This window comes from Spermophilus citellus (genome assembly GCF_964194105.1).
Source record: "Spermophilus citellus genome assembly, chromosome: 5".
Lineage (NCBI taxonomy): Eukaryota > Metazoa > Chordata > Mammalia > Rodentia > Sciuridae > Spermophilus > Spermophilus citellus.
In genome coordinates this window covers 41,365,987-41,379,348 of record NC_138186.1, presented here as the reverse complement: position 1 = coordinate 41,379,348, position 13,362 = coordinate 41,365,987, and the positions used below count along the sequence as shown (strand labels likewise).

The 13,362-nt window shown below is 44.2% G+C and overlaps 1 protein-coding gene across 1 annotated transcript; it reads right to left on the bottom strand.

The window, feature by feature from the left end:
* Positions 1-3,009: 3,009 nt before the first annotated feature.
* Positions 3,010-11,268, bottom strand: TRIM10 (tripartite motif containing 10). The gene is made up of 7 exons (XM_081295688.1): positions 10,277-11,268; positions 8,778-8,873; positions 7,941-8,171; positions 7,185-7,207; positions 6,490-6,605; positions 5,315-5,347; positions 3,010-3,908 (listed from the first exon to the last, which is right to left on the bottom strand). Exons 1-7 carry the CDS (start codon positions 10,703-10,705, stop codon positions 3,391-3,393), a joined length of 1,446 nt encoding a protein of 481 aa, XP_081151814.1. The 5' UTR covers positions 10,706-11,268; the 3' UTR covers positions 3,010-3,390.
* Positions 11,269-13,362: the final 2,094 nt, after the last annotated feature.

The following is a 13,362-nucleotide window of genomic DNA, read 5'->3' as shown; positions in this document are numbered from 1 at the left end:
TTCTCCTGGAAATTCAAAAGGGATCTTTGATAATAGTATCATTAGTTGGCAGGGAAACTACTGCAGACAGCAGCTGAGCTGCCATACAGCAGATATTGAGAGCAAGTGTTCATGACCCTGTTGCTGAGTGACTACAGGATGGTCCTGTCTCTACACTTCCTTGGACCTGAACCCTCCTTCCTACCAGTTCTTGGGCTTGTAATTGCATGATGACCATGAACACAAGCCTGGGAACCAAACCACCTGATTTCCAGTGCTTGAGCAGCTGCTCACTCTCAGCTGATGTGGGACCATACTCAGCCTCCACATCTCAGTTCTCTCTCATGCAAAATGGGATCTTACCAATAGTACCTACCTCATAGAGTTGATGTGATGATTAAATGAGTTAATATATTAAAATATTTATTATGGCGTTTGGTCAAAGTGAGCTGTGTTTGTTCTTATTTATCAGCATTTTTCAAATTTCTAGTTCTTCCTATGGAAACTGGTACTGTTCTCCAATCCCCTAACCCTTGCAAGAGCTTCTGTGAGGCCTTAATAATGGTGGAAAATCTCATTTTCCTTATTTTTATGTCTATTCTTATAATAAACTTTCCTGTTATCTGAACTGATTGGAGTGGGCCTCCTTTCTTTGCAAGAGAAAGATCTGCTGTAATGCAAACTGTGAAAAAAAATTAGGGGTAAACTTGCGGATGTCACAGTAAGTGTGTGACACTAGAGTATGGGTCTCTAGACTTTAGCACTTACTTCCTGGGGAGAGAACCCAGAGTCTGATTTCTGCAAGCAGAGCATGGAAGTTCATTGGGGTGCTTTATTGTAAGGTCACTATTTGGGGATTTATCTACTTCCTCCAAAAGTAAGTAAATTTCAAGTAAGTAATTACCTTAAAGGAGGAGCAGGTCAGTATGAGTATTTTCACTCACCAGCAGTTTTATTCCCCAGTTTAAGAAATATAAGCTTTTTTTTTTTTTTTTCTGAATCCAAATTGCCTGTGTGGAGCATAGCCAGTATTAACATATTCACCAGGTTCCCCAGGCATCTGTGAAATAACCAATTCACTAGGCCTTGGTTTCTTAGCTTCAAAATGGGTAACTCAGAGAGTTACCAAGATTAAGTAACATAATTGTGAAGCCCTCTGGCTGGCCTGGACCTTCATACACATATTTAAGTAGGCTCATCATCTGTTTTTTTTGTTTTTTTTTTTTTGTTTTTTTTTTTTTTGGTGCCAGGGATTGAACCCAGGGGTGCTTAACCACTGAGCCACTTCCCCAGACCTTTTTAAAATTTTATTTAGAGACAGGGTCTCACTGAGTTGCTGAGGCTGGCTTTCAACTTGGGATCCTCCTGGCTCAGCCTCCCAAGTCCTTGGGATTACAGGTGTTCACCACTGTACCTGGCTTCATCTAACATTTCATTCATTTTTAAAGACCCAGGAATAACCAATAGAAGCAAACAAAAAAAAATATAATCCTACATTCTAGTGGAATCCCAGGTTTGGGGGTGTGATATGTTTTATCATTATATAGATACTGTGTGTGTCATTATTTGGGGAATATACAACATTTGGGAATATACCACACTCTCAGGAGAAGCCATTCAACCCCCCTTGAATACCTGGCTCCTGATCACCATGACTTTCCTACCTACTCTCCGAGGTTGAACAACAGAATTCTCAGGGGAATTTTAAGCCTGGACCTAACTCTATGGTGCCCTCTGCCTTTGAGGTGGCACCCTGAGTGGTGCACCTTCTCATGGAGGACCAAGTAGGAAGACATGAGGAATTGAAGTTTATGTAAGGGCAGGGTAAACAAATGTTAAACAGACTGTCAGAGGAAGGGGTATGTGTAAGCAGAATAAAATACAACACCAAGAATTAGAAAATAAAGGACGATCACTCAGTACAGTTAAAAAAATATTTTCATAATGCATAGGGATGACATATCATTTTCCAAATTCTAGGCAGCCATATCTGTCCTGGAATCAGTACAGGGGCAATTCTAGACTTCCCAGTCCCAGCATGACCACAGTCCCTCCATTACCACCAGGCTTCCGGAACAGGCCTCTCTACTCCAAATCTGCTCATCTCCATATCCCTAATCTCCCCTTTTTCACTCCATTTTTCATATGTAGCCTTTTGTCTGTTCCTAGAGCAGCCTCAACTCTTTAGGCTAAGGGGCAAAAGTCCTCCAATTCATCCCCCGACCTTTTCTTCCATCACCTTATTTCTTGACCTCACCTTGATCAGGAGGATGTTTCCCCCCCAGAGGTTGAATGTGGTCTTTGGGTTATGGTTTATGGTTAAGCCTCCCATGTCATCTTTTTCCTAAGGCCATATACCTTTGTCTCAGCCAAAGTGACACCACCAGGAGGAGGGGCAGTGAGTGGTGTTGGGTTGGGATGATGCATGTCTGTCTGTTCATGAGGTTATGGAGACGACCTAGTGCCCCCTGAGTCACAGCCCATCTACCCAGTTCTCTGCTGTTCCCATTTCCTAAGGTGCTTCCTCCCCTTCATCCTCACTTAACACATGCCTCCTTCAGACCCACCTCTTTCAGAAAGCTGTCGCTGACTCACCCTCTCCTCTGAGTTTCCATAATACCCAAGTTGAACCCCTGTCACAGAAGCCACCATAGTGTGCCAAAATATACTCTTTACGTCTCTGTGTCTTCCCAGAGCTCCTTCAGATACAGGATGAGTTTTTTTTTTTTTTTTTTTTTTTTTTTGAGAGAGAGAGAGAGAGAGAATTCTTTAATATTTATTTTTTAGTTTTTCAGTGGACACAACATCTTTCTTTGTATGAGGTGCTGAGGACCGAACCTGGGCCGCACGCATGCCAGGCGATCGCGCTACCGCTTGAGCCACATCCCCAGCCCTTTTTTAAAATTTTTATTTCAAATAGCCAGTAAGGGCAGGGTAAACAAATGTTAAACAGACTGTCAGAGGAAGTCTACACTTTTTGGTTCATAGTTAGCTCACAATAAATGTTCCTTGAGAATATGAATAAATGAACTCTAACATTTTTTGTTAAGAAGACAAGATGAAGAGAGCTGGGGGTCCTGCTTGAACTCATACAATCGGTTGGTTCCTAAGCTTGATCTTGAACTCAGGTCTTCTGGCTCCAAATCCAGTGCTCTTTCTGTATATAGCTACTTCTGTGACTGATGGTGGTGAGGAGAGTTTGCAGCAATGGAGTTCCCAGATACCTTGACCATCCACGGTCACTTGGGGAAAACCTTGATCAGTGGATTAAAGTTCATCTAATCTTGTCCCTTACCATCATGTCTAAAGAAGCCATTTCTATTCCAAGTCTTCCAAATGACTCAGCCAGAGATCAAGTTCACATGATACTTGATTTGAGTCTTGTATTTGGAGGAGGGTAATTTCACCCTCTCAATAGCTCAGAGAGAAACTGGACCCTCGGCCCCAGAGCCCAAAGAAGGGAAAGACCTTCCCAGTGAAGGAGGCAGTGAAGGTGTAGATGTGCTCATGAGTGACAGCATTGGCAAAGGTCACCCAGCCCACCTCGTAGTCAAGAGATACCCGCACCTGCCGGAGCTGCTCCTCCAGGGCCAGTCTTGCGGGGAAGGAGGCCAGAGCAGAGACAAAGCCCCAGGCCAGCCTCAGAGCCCACACGCCCTCTTCTGGGCGCAGCCGCAGCTCCCCCTTACGCCGAACATCCTCACTCACCACACCCACAGTGCAGCTGCCCCCGTGGGCCAAGTCCACGCTCACCACCCATGTGTGTCTCCCGCCTGTGAAGCCACTGTGGGCTAGGACACAGGTGGCCCGGTCAAAACGCTGGGGGCTTTCTGGTGAATTCTGCCATTTGTAGGAGAACTGAGCCCGTTGGTGGTCCTCAGACAAGAGGAGCTTGGGGTGGGAAGTCTGGGGGTCTAGAGAGATGTGAGCTATGGGAAAAACCCAAAGAGACAAAGATGTCAGAAAACATGCTATGACCTTCAAGGACAGCCTAAAACTCTTCTTTGCACCCGCTTTCTAATGTTATGGCACCTGCAAGAACCCTCAGCATGCGCATCACCTGGGAACTTGTTGTAAATACAGACTCTCAGACTCTGCATCTCAACATGGTGCCCAGGGGGTTCCTCTAAGGAACCTCAGAGGGTGCTACAGCCCTTATTCGGTTTCTGTCCTGCTGGGCTGCAAGAAGTACCTGCCAGCTGGACCTCCCTCCTGCTGATACACACAGCTGCCCCTCCCCCATCTCCTTCTCAGAGGCAGAGACTTTTCTCCCCTGGGGCCCAACTTCAGGATTTCTCCCTTGCTCGCTCTCCAGGGCATGGTGACTCCTTTGCACACTTGTGCTACCAGCAGGCTGTCTGAGTCAGCCTTGACTCAGACAGCCTTGGGTTATTCACCCTGCTTCAGTCACTCCAAACTGCCAGACTCTGATGACCACTTTTTAACAGCAAAAACTTTGGCAGAACCCTTCAGATTTTTACTTTTAGTATCCATACATTGAGGAAAACCCATAAATTCAGATCTATCCATGGGTTAGGGAGCTATCCCAACAACTCTATGACTCCTCCTCCAAAGGACAGTGTCTTTAGCTGATAGATGGGAAATAACGCTGCCCTCTTTCAAACTGTCATTAATTAAATGACACCTGAGAGGGAGCAGCTCTTTGAGAATGTGATTATAAACCCAGACCAAAGTTCCTCTCGTGCAAAAAGGCTTCTCTGATATGCCTTATCCCATTCCAATTTAATCTTTCTATCCACTCAACATGTGCAGATCAGAATGTGAGCTTCATGAGGAATGTATGTGCACCTGTCCTTTCTTATATATATATATATATATATATATATATACACATATACCATCCCTTGGTATCCGTAGGGGACTGGTTCTAAGAACCCCATGGAGACCAAAATCTTCAGATGCTTAAATTCCTTATATAGAATGGTGTAGTGTTTACATACACATATCTTCTTATATGCTTTAAATCATCTCTAGATTACTTATGATACATACAAAGACGTAAATGCTATGTAAATATGTTATACTGTATTGTTTAGGGAATAATGACAAGAAAAAAGTCTGGCCATATTTAGTACAAACAGATTTTCTGAATATTTCTATCTGAGGTTGGCTGAATCAATGGATATGGAACCCATGGGTATGCAGGGGTGACTCTCTGTGTGTATACACACACAAATATATGTGAATACATATGCATGTGTGTGTATATGATGTGTGTGATTATATATATATATGATTATTGTAGTGCTCAGTGTAGAGCCCTGCAAGATTGTTTCTCCTTTTTAGGATCGCCATCCTGATGTAGGCTGCTTACCTGGCTCATAGTCCAACTCAAAGCAGAGTTTTTCTGTCAAGAGGAAATAAAACAAGATGAGATTTCATTATTTTTGAAACCAGAGAACACCCAGTGATAAGGGAACAGGTCCAGAAGAGGGAAGGAACAAGGAGAAGAATAGAAGTTAGAATCCTCTAGGCCAGCGGTTCTAAACGTAAGCTTGCATTGGAATTACCTCGAGTACTTGCTAACACATACCTGATTCACATTCCTATGCTCTGGTGTGGGCTTCAAAATTGCATTTCTAACAAGTTCCCAAGTACTGTTGCTGTTGACCAGGAGCCCCCCTTTGAGAACCACTGCCCTAGGTCTGAGTGGGCAGCAGCCATATTGCCTTGCTTACCTCTGTATCCACAGTCCAGCACATAATACATGCTCAAGAAACATCTGCTAGATAAGTAGCTAGATTTATTTTCTATCCTGCTTAGAAATAATTTTTGGAATAGTGAAAGGTCAGCCTTTGATTAGAGTAAAATTTCCTTTACTGTCAGGCGAATGGGAATATTTGTGGGAAGTAGATTTATAGGGAAAATTCTTCCAGGATGATGTTTTTGTGGATGGGTCATCATTATGATGTCATAGTTGCAGGGATGCTATCTGTTTTATTTCCTTCTGGACTCTCAAGCTCTCCTCACTCTTTCCCACCAACACTCCCTGTTCCAGAAAAGGGTGGAGCACAGTTGCCACAGGGGCAGCCCAGCTCTGGGAGCCACTCTAACAGAAGGAAAGCGAAAGGGAGGGATGGATGAGTCAGCTCTCACAGGGTAAAGATAACTACTGTCACAGGTTATGGAAAACTAACAACATCCATCATCTAAAAATTATTACAAATGCCACTGTGGATTTTTAAATGACAGAATGATAGATGTTTGGCAATCATTCTCTTTTATATTATTTAATGCCAACTGATTAGTTTTGTCTATTTTTCAAATCAGTTGAATTTTTTCCCCAGAAATCTTTACCTTTGTTACCTCTCTTCATTGTCACATCATTCTGAGAGGCAGATTTTATTAAAAATCTGCAAACAAGAAAATAAAGGCACTGAAAGGGAATAAACCTCGCCAAAATTCACAACCACTTGGCAATGGAGCATGGAGACCAATTCCAAACCCAGTCTTCATGACCACCTCTGTGGGGGCCTGGGGTCCACTTACCCAGGAACATCTTCATCTCCTTCTGCAATGGGAGGGCTTGTTGGGGGAAGTTCCGAATCCTCTGGCCCAGCTCAGGGGACACAGCCTCTGGTTTCCGGCACTTTCTGGTTTCACATCTAGGGGCACAGAAACGACAGGGTCTGGGAATTATATTCCTTAATGAACACCTCCAGAGTCAGGTGGGCATCTTCTAACATGGCTTGGAGACACCAGTTTTCACAGACATACTTCCTTTAGGGCAGACGACACTGCTATCTGAGGGTGTGCATCTACAGCTGTAAGTGGGAATATATTTTGGCATGTGGAAGCTTACGTTTGAATGTGTGTCCTTAATGTGAGGAAGTTGTATCTGTGTATGGCAATAACTGGGTATGTGGTGCACGTATTTATTATTTATTTATGGCACCAAGGACTTAACCCAGGAGTGCTCTACCCCTGAGCTATATTTCCAGTCCTTTTCAATATTTATTTATTTGCAGTGCTGGGTATTGAACAGAGGGCCACACACATGCTAGGCAAGTGCTCTATTATTTTTTTATTTTGGGACAGGGTGTTTCTAAGTTGCCCAGGCTGACCTCAGATTTTCAATCTTCCTGCCTCAGACTCCTGAGTTGCTGGCTTTACAGGGTGCACCACTACACCCAGCTATATATGTGTATTTATGTGGAAAAGAAAAGAGAAATTGCATTGCTTACCTTATTAGAGTGCTTCTGATATCCTAGGGGAAAGAGAAAGGCAGAGGGGATGGGAAGGGGGGGGAGAAGGATTTAGTTCCAGTTTTTCTCTACTACTTTTCTTAGGTCTACAAAAGACAAAATACCCTTTTCTAGACCTATACAGAAAAAGGACACCAGATCCACAGTGTTCCAGAACATTAGGATTCACAGGCTTTGAGGATCAGAGCCCAACCTCTGTATTGTGTAGACTCAGGTGGTGAGGTGACTGGTCCCTGCTAGTTAGAGGCAAAGGGGAATGAATCTCATTCCCAGGTCTCCTATTTCTTAGTCCCTAATGCACCCTCCTAAATCATGCTGCCTTTATGATTCCTTGTTGGGTCCCCAATATCCCTCCTCCAGTTTGAGAAAGTGAAATAAATAAACCAGTAAGAATTTTCTGGCAGATGGAAGAGGCATTCAGGTTATAAAGACTGACTTGCATTGGAAGTAACACCTGACACTTGTTTGCATAATATTTGGCACTTTTTGAAGTGCCATTTCCACTTCCTCACCTCACAGAAGCCCTGTGAGATTTGAGAGATGATAGGGTGGAGAGATGGAGACCAGGAAGCATAGTGTCCAGGGAGCATTTGGGAAAGCACAGCCTAAAATCAGGACCTGTAGTCCTGTGACCCATTTCCCATCTGGGATGTAGAGATGCCTGAGTGAAGGTAGCCTGACGTAGACAAGGTAAAGATGGTGATCACAGAGAGCACAGTGGGGGGCAGGCCTCACCGTCAGGAGCTCCTTTGCTGGCCTCTCGCTCTTCTCTTCCAGCTCTTCAATCAGGGCACTAAACCGGCAGATCTCCTCAGCAACCAGGGAATCAAACTCTTCCTGTTGCTTCAAGATGTCACCATCTAGCCTCTCCAGTTGCTCTAAGAGTGTACTCTGCTGTTCCTCCAGGAACTGGCTCAGATGTGCAAACTCAGAAATCACCTGTTGTCTCTTGGTGGCCACCTGAGTCTGAGAAGGCAGGATAAGAGCCAAGGAGAACACCTCCCCCATCATCTCCTCTCCTTAGTCCTCATCTGTTTTCTTCTTTTTCCTTACTTGGTCCTATCTCCCTCTTAGCCCAGGTCCATGTCCTCCAAGGTTTGGTGGTAAAATCATAGACTTCAGCATCCCTGCCATCTCCCCAGAGAGATCTGGAGTTGTGGCATGGTTTTCTTTCCACCTGCCATCCTGTTCTGGGAACTGGACAGTACAGCACTGCCCCAGCCACCATCTGCAGGAGCTTCTAAAAGGGGAAGGGCTCAGAGGAGGTAGAGGGGACACCTGACCTCCTGTCATATAGGAAGTACACACTGTGTGCATACTACCAAGCTACTTTACAGGCAGGATCTCATTTATCCTTGCAGCAATTCATTGAGGTGGTAATGATTTTTTTTTATCTCTATTTAATAGATTAGTAAACTGAAGTTAAAGAGTTGTTTGAGCTCATATAGTGAAGTGTCACTGCCAGGATTTCAGACTCAGGATGACTTTAAAGCCCTATGCTGTGTTGCTTGTTTTCAGGGAGACCCTGGACACTGAGGAATGGGAGGGACCTGGGGAAGGGAAATCACTTACCAGGAGGACTTGTATCCTTTTATTTTCTCTTGATTGGATTTCTTGAATCTCCTCTCTCTCCTTTCTTAGATTTCTAAGACACTTCTGTATTTGTTCCTGAGGGAGAAGGAGCATAAAATGCTAAGATGAAAAAAAAAAAGATTTATTAAAGGGGTGTCATCTTATCCAACCCTCTGTCTCTGGGAATGGTAGACAAGCCCTGAGTCTTCAGCACCTTGACAGCTCACACTCTTTGGGTCTTTTCCCTCTTACACTGTGTTTCAAGAGTTTTAATCTGGGCTTTCCCCTTCCTCCTGTGCCATTAAAGTCTGTGACTTGCTTTTGCCCTTTCTTCTGGTTAAACATCCACTTTCTTTTGCATCTGGTAAGTGGTCTTTCTCTCTCCCTCTCTCTCTCTCCTCCTTCCCCTGTACTGAGGATTGAATCCTGGGGCAGTCTGCCACTGAGATACCCTCCCAGCCACTCCCAGCTCTTTTTATTTTTTATTTGAGACAGAGTTTCTTGATAAGTTGCCTAGACTGGCCTTTAACTTGTAGTCTTCCTGCCTCAGCCTCCCAGTCACTGGGGTTACAGGCATGTGCCACCATGCCTAGCTTAGTAGATGGTATCTAGAATCTGTCCTGATATACTTCAAGCTTAATGTCACTGAAATTGTTCCAGCTTTCTGACATATCCAGAAGGAACTTGTACAAATAACAATGCTCTCTTTAATAGAATCAATTATCTAGGTATGATTCCATAAGGGAGAAAAAACTTGGAAATGCAGAAATAATTGATGAATTGTTTTAAAACTGTTTGTTCTAGGATGGAATTAGGAACAGGTACATACATATAAAAGCCCACATATGCATATTCAAAAATACATATACATTCTCACCATCAAGAGCTAATTAACTAATTAAGACATCCACACATACTCTCACTTGTAGTAAAACAATATATGAACAACGAAAACTGGCACATATCCATTTAAGAGATAAAATTATCTACTACATATTCTATCCAAACTATCTATCTATCTATCTATCTATCTATCTATCTATCTATCTATATATATATATAAAGTTATTCAAAAAACATAAAATGTTACACTTACACACTTGAATACTCACTCAGATCCACACCCAAAAGACTGTTCCCCCTTGTGAACATGCAAACAATGGTACAATTACAAGGTGTGTGATTGTTTCCTCAAATACAAGCCTAATACACACACACACACACACACACACACACACACACATGTTTTGGTCACTCATTCATTCAATAAGCACTTACTGAGGTCCTGTTGTCTGTGGGCCACAAGTAAACAATATAAGACACCCTTTAAATGATAAACCTCTGATTTTCTGTGCCTAGTTTTACTGACTGGGTGACCGTATAAGTAGAGAGAAAGAATTTGGATTCAGGATGGTCCAAATAATCTACAACTCTGCTCTGTTTCTCTTGGTCCAGTCCAACTTGATCCCACTCTGGGGAGCCCAGGTCCCCCTTCCTACCCGGTAGGGACCTGCAGCATCCTCCAAGAAGCGCACAGTGTGGACCCTGTGCTCCCCGGCTTCGCGACACACCACACACAACTGCGCCTCATCATTCTCGCAGAAGAAGTAGACCTTCTCGCCGTGCTCCTGGCAGACCTCCTCCTCCTCTGGGCCCAGGGTGGCTACCAGCTTGAGGCGCTCGATGTTTTCCACCACATTGGCCAGCTGCCAGTTAGGCCGGAAACTCCCCGGCCGGAAAGGCTCTTTGCAGAGCGGGCAGGTGAGGGACTCCTCGGATTCTGAACCTGGGATCTCACAGTAGCGAGTGAGGCAGCCCCTGCAGAAGTTGTGGCCACAGTCGATGGTGACAGGTTCCCTCAGAGTGCCTTGGCAGATGGGGCAGTTGACCTCATCTACCAGGTTGGTCACAGAGGCAGCTGAGGCCATGCTGGTTCTGCTGGCCCTGTGGACTCCTCAAGGTCACTCTCTCTGCTTGATTAGGTGGAAGGATTGGGAGAGCAGCAAGGGCACAGAACACACACTCACACACTCACATGTGCACACCACGGACACAAACATAGTCACACACACTCAGACAAGGCACCCAATTGCATCTCTGGTGCCAGGGTTCTGTGTTCCTGCTCTCTTGGGAACAGACACACACCTGCCAATAGCAGAAATGGAGAAAAGGCAGAGGAGGGGAGGAGAAGAGGCAGAGGGGCTCACAGCATTCCAGAGATGGCCTCAGTTACTGTCTGGACCAATGATCCTGGCCTGGGGCTTGCTGTTGCTTTCTGTCCATCCAGAGACCCTCACAGTGGAGGAGTGTGTTGGCATCTCAGCTGTCAGCTATGGGAAGAGATCAGTCTTCTTTGGGGGACAAGAGGGAGACTGGGTCCCAGAGTGATGATGCCACCCCTGCCTCCCTGCAATGTGACCAGCTGTCTCCAGGGAGATTGGAGGTATCAGCCATCCCAGGGCCTGCCAGTCAGTAGGGAGGAGAGTGTGGGGACTCAGATAAGGTCCTGTGCTGGGGTGTATTTGGTGATGTCCCAACTGGCTTCCAGAGGTTTAAGATGAGTTCAAAATATACCCTGCATGGGGGAGGAGAAAGAAAAATAGTCATGGCTAGCATTTCTTTATGATGACTACACACCTTATACTGATAAAAGCACTTTAAACACATCGTTTTATTTATTCCACCTATCTGCTCTGTAACGCTGGTGCTATTAGGCTTTCTGCTTTGTAAAGCAGAAAGCTGAGGCTTAGCCAGGTTCCCTCAGCTTGCCCTAGGTCAACAAGTAGGAAGTGACCATGATTTGCAGGTAGAGCTGTGTGTCTTCCGAGTAATACTGTCCAATAAAAATACAGTGCAAGCCACATATGCAATTTATTTATTTATTTACTAAAATTAAAGATGATTTTTTAAAAATATTTATTCTTAAGTTTTAGGTGGACACAATATCTTTATTTTACATATATGTGGTCCTGAGAATCGAACCCAGTACCTTGTGCATGCTACGCAAGCACTCTACCACTGAGCCACAACCCCAGCCCCTAAAGATGATTTTTTGGTGTTTGCATATGCAATTTAAAATGTTCTAGTAGCCTTTCAAAGGTAAACAGAGAAAAATAATTTTAATAATATATTTTATTTGGCCCACTATTTCCAAAATGTTATGAGTTCAGCATGAAATCTGTATGAAACATTATTATTATTATTATTATTATTATTATTAATTGTAGTACTAGTAGTAGTATTAGTAATAGTAGTACCAGGGATTGAAACCAGGGCACTTAACCACTGAGACACATCCCTAGTACTTTTAAAAATATTTTATTTTCTAGACAGGGTGTCTCTAAGTTGCTTAGGGCCTCACTAAGTTGCTAAAGCTGTCTTTGATCCTCCTGCCTTAGCCTCCTGAGCACTAGAATTACAGGTGTACACCACCATGCCCAGCTGTATAAAACTTTATTAATGAGATATTTTAATTGCTTTTTTTGTGCTAAATCTTTGAATTTCAGATGTATTTTACATATACATTTCAATAGTCAGTAGCCATATGTGTGGCCCGTAGTTCACATATTTGACAATATAGCTCCAAGACTGTGCTCTTGATAGGAGTGGAGGGTAGGGGTGATATACAAAGTAGCTGGAGGGAAAAGGGGGCAACAAGGAGGTGCCGGGCTGATCATGAATGGAAGGGGCCCTGATTTATCTGCAGATGCAGGTGAGCAAAGAAAGACTCCCCCCTCCCCCAATTTCTGGCTTCTTGATCTTTGTCTTGGCTGCGAGTGCAGGAAGAACACAAGACTTGAAGCCTGGAGATTAGGATTATCCCCAGCCTGTGGATGTCAGCCTGTGACTTTACTTCTCTGTTTACATTTCCTTCTCTGAAAATGAAAGTAATGACACCTGCCCCAAAGGGTGGTTATTAGGAATGGACCTAATAATGTGAAAATAGTAAACCCTAGATAAATATAGTTGAATCTGTTTATCTCTTTGACTAATTGAGTTTTCTATGTTTTTTTTAATCAACACATAATTTGCATTATGGTTTCTTGTCTTTTCCCACCTGCAGTTAAAATATGAAAATGAAATCCAGGATTAACCAAACTCCACTGGAGATGGTGGTCCACAGAAGTGGGGCATTTAGGAGTATAGGGAAGACCAGCATGGCAAATAAGGCACGATGAAGAAAGACAGGCAGAGGAGGGAAACCTCCAAGAAGACCTGTCCGTCTGAACAGAGTCCCCCAGAGTCTCCGGAAGTCGGTCACCTCCCATTCCAACTTGGACTTTGACGCTACAGGCAAACTTCACAGCGAGTTTATGGCTCCCACCTGCTCAATCTGACAGGAAGTGGCTCCTCCCCAATTCTCTCCACCCAACTATGGTCAAGGGATTCCAGGAAACTTCAGACGTGACCTCACGGGGAGCTCTTCTCCCCAATCCAGGAACTAGAAGATAACAGAGGAGTGGAAAACTATCTAGCTCACCTGGCCACCTCTAGGTAGTTCAAGATGCCCTGGAGTTTGGACCCATTTAGCTGATGGGTGGTGGCCAAGGGTTCCTAGGTGTGCAAGAGGTGGAGCCAGGTGGCT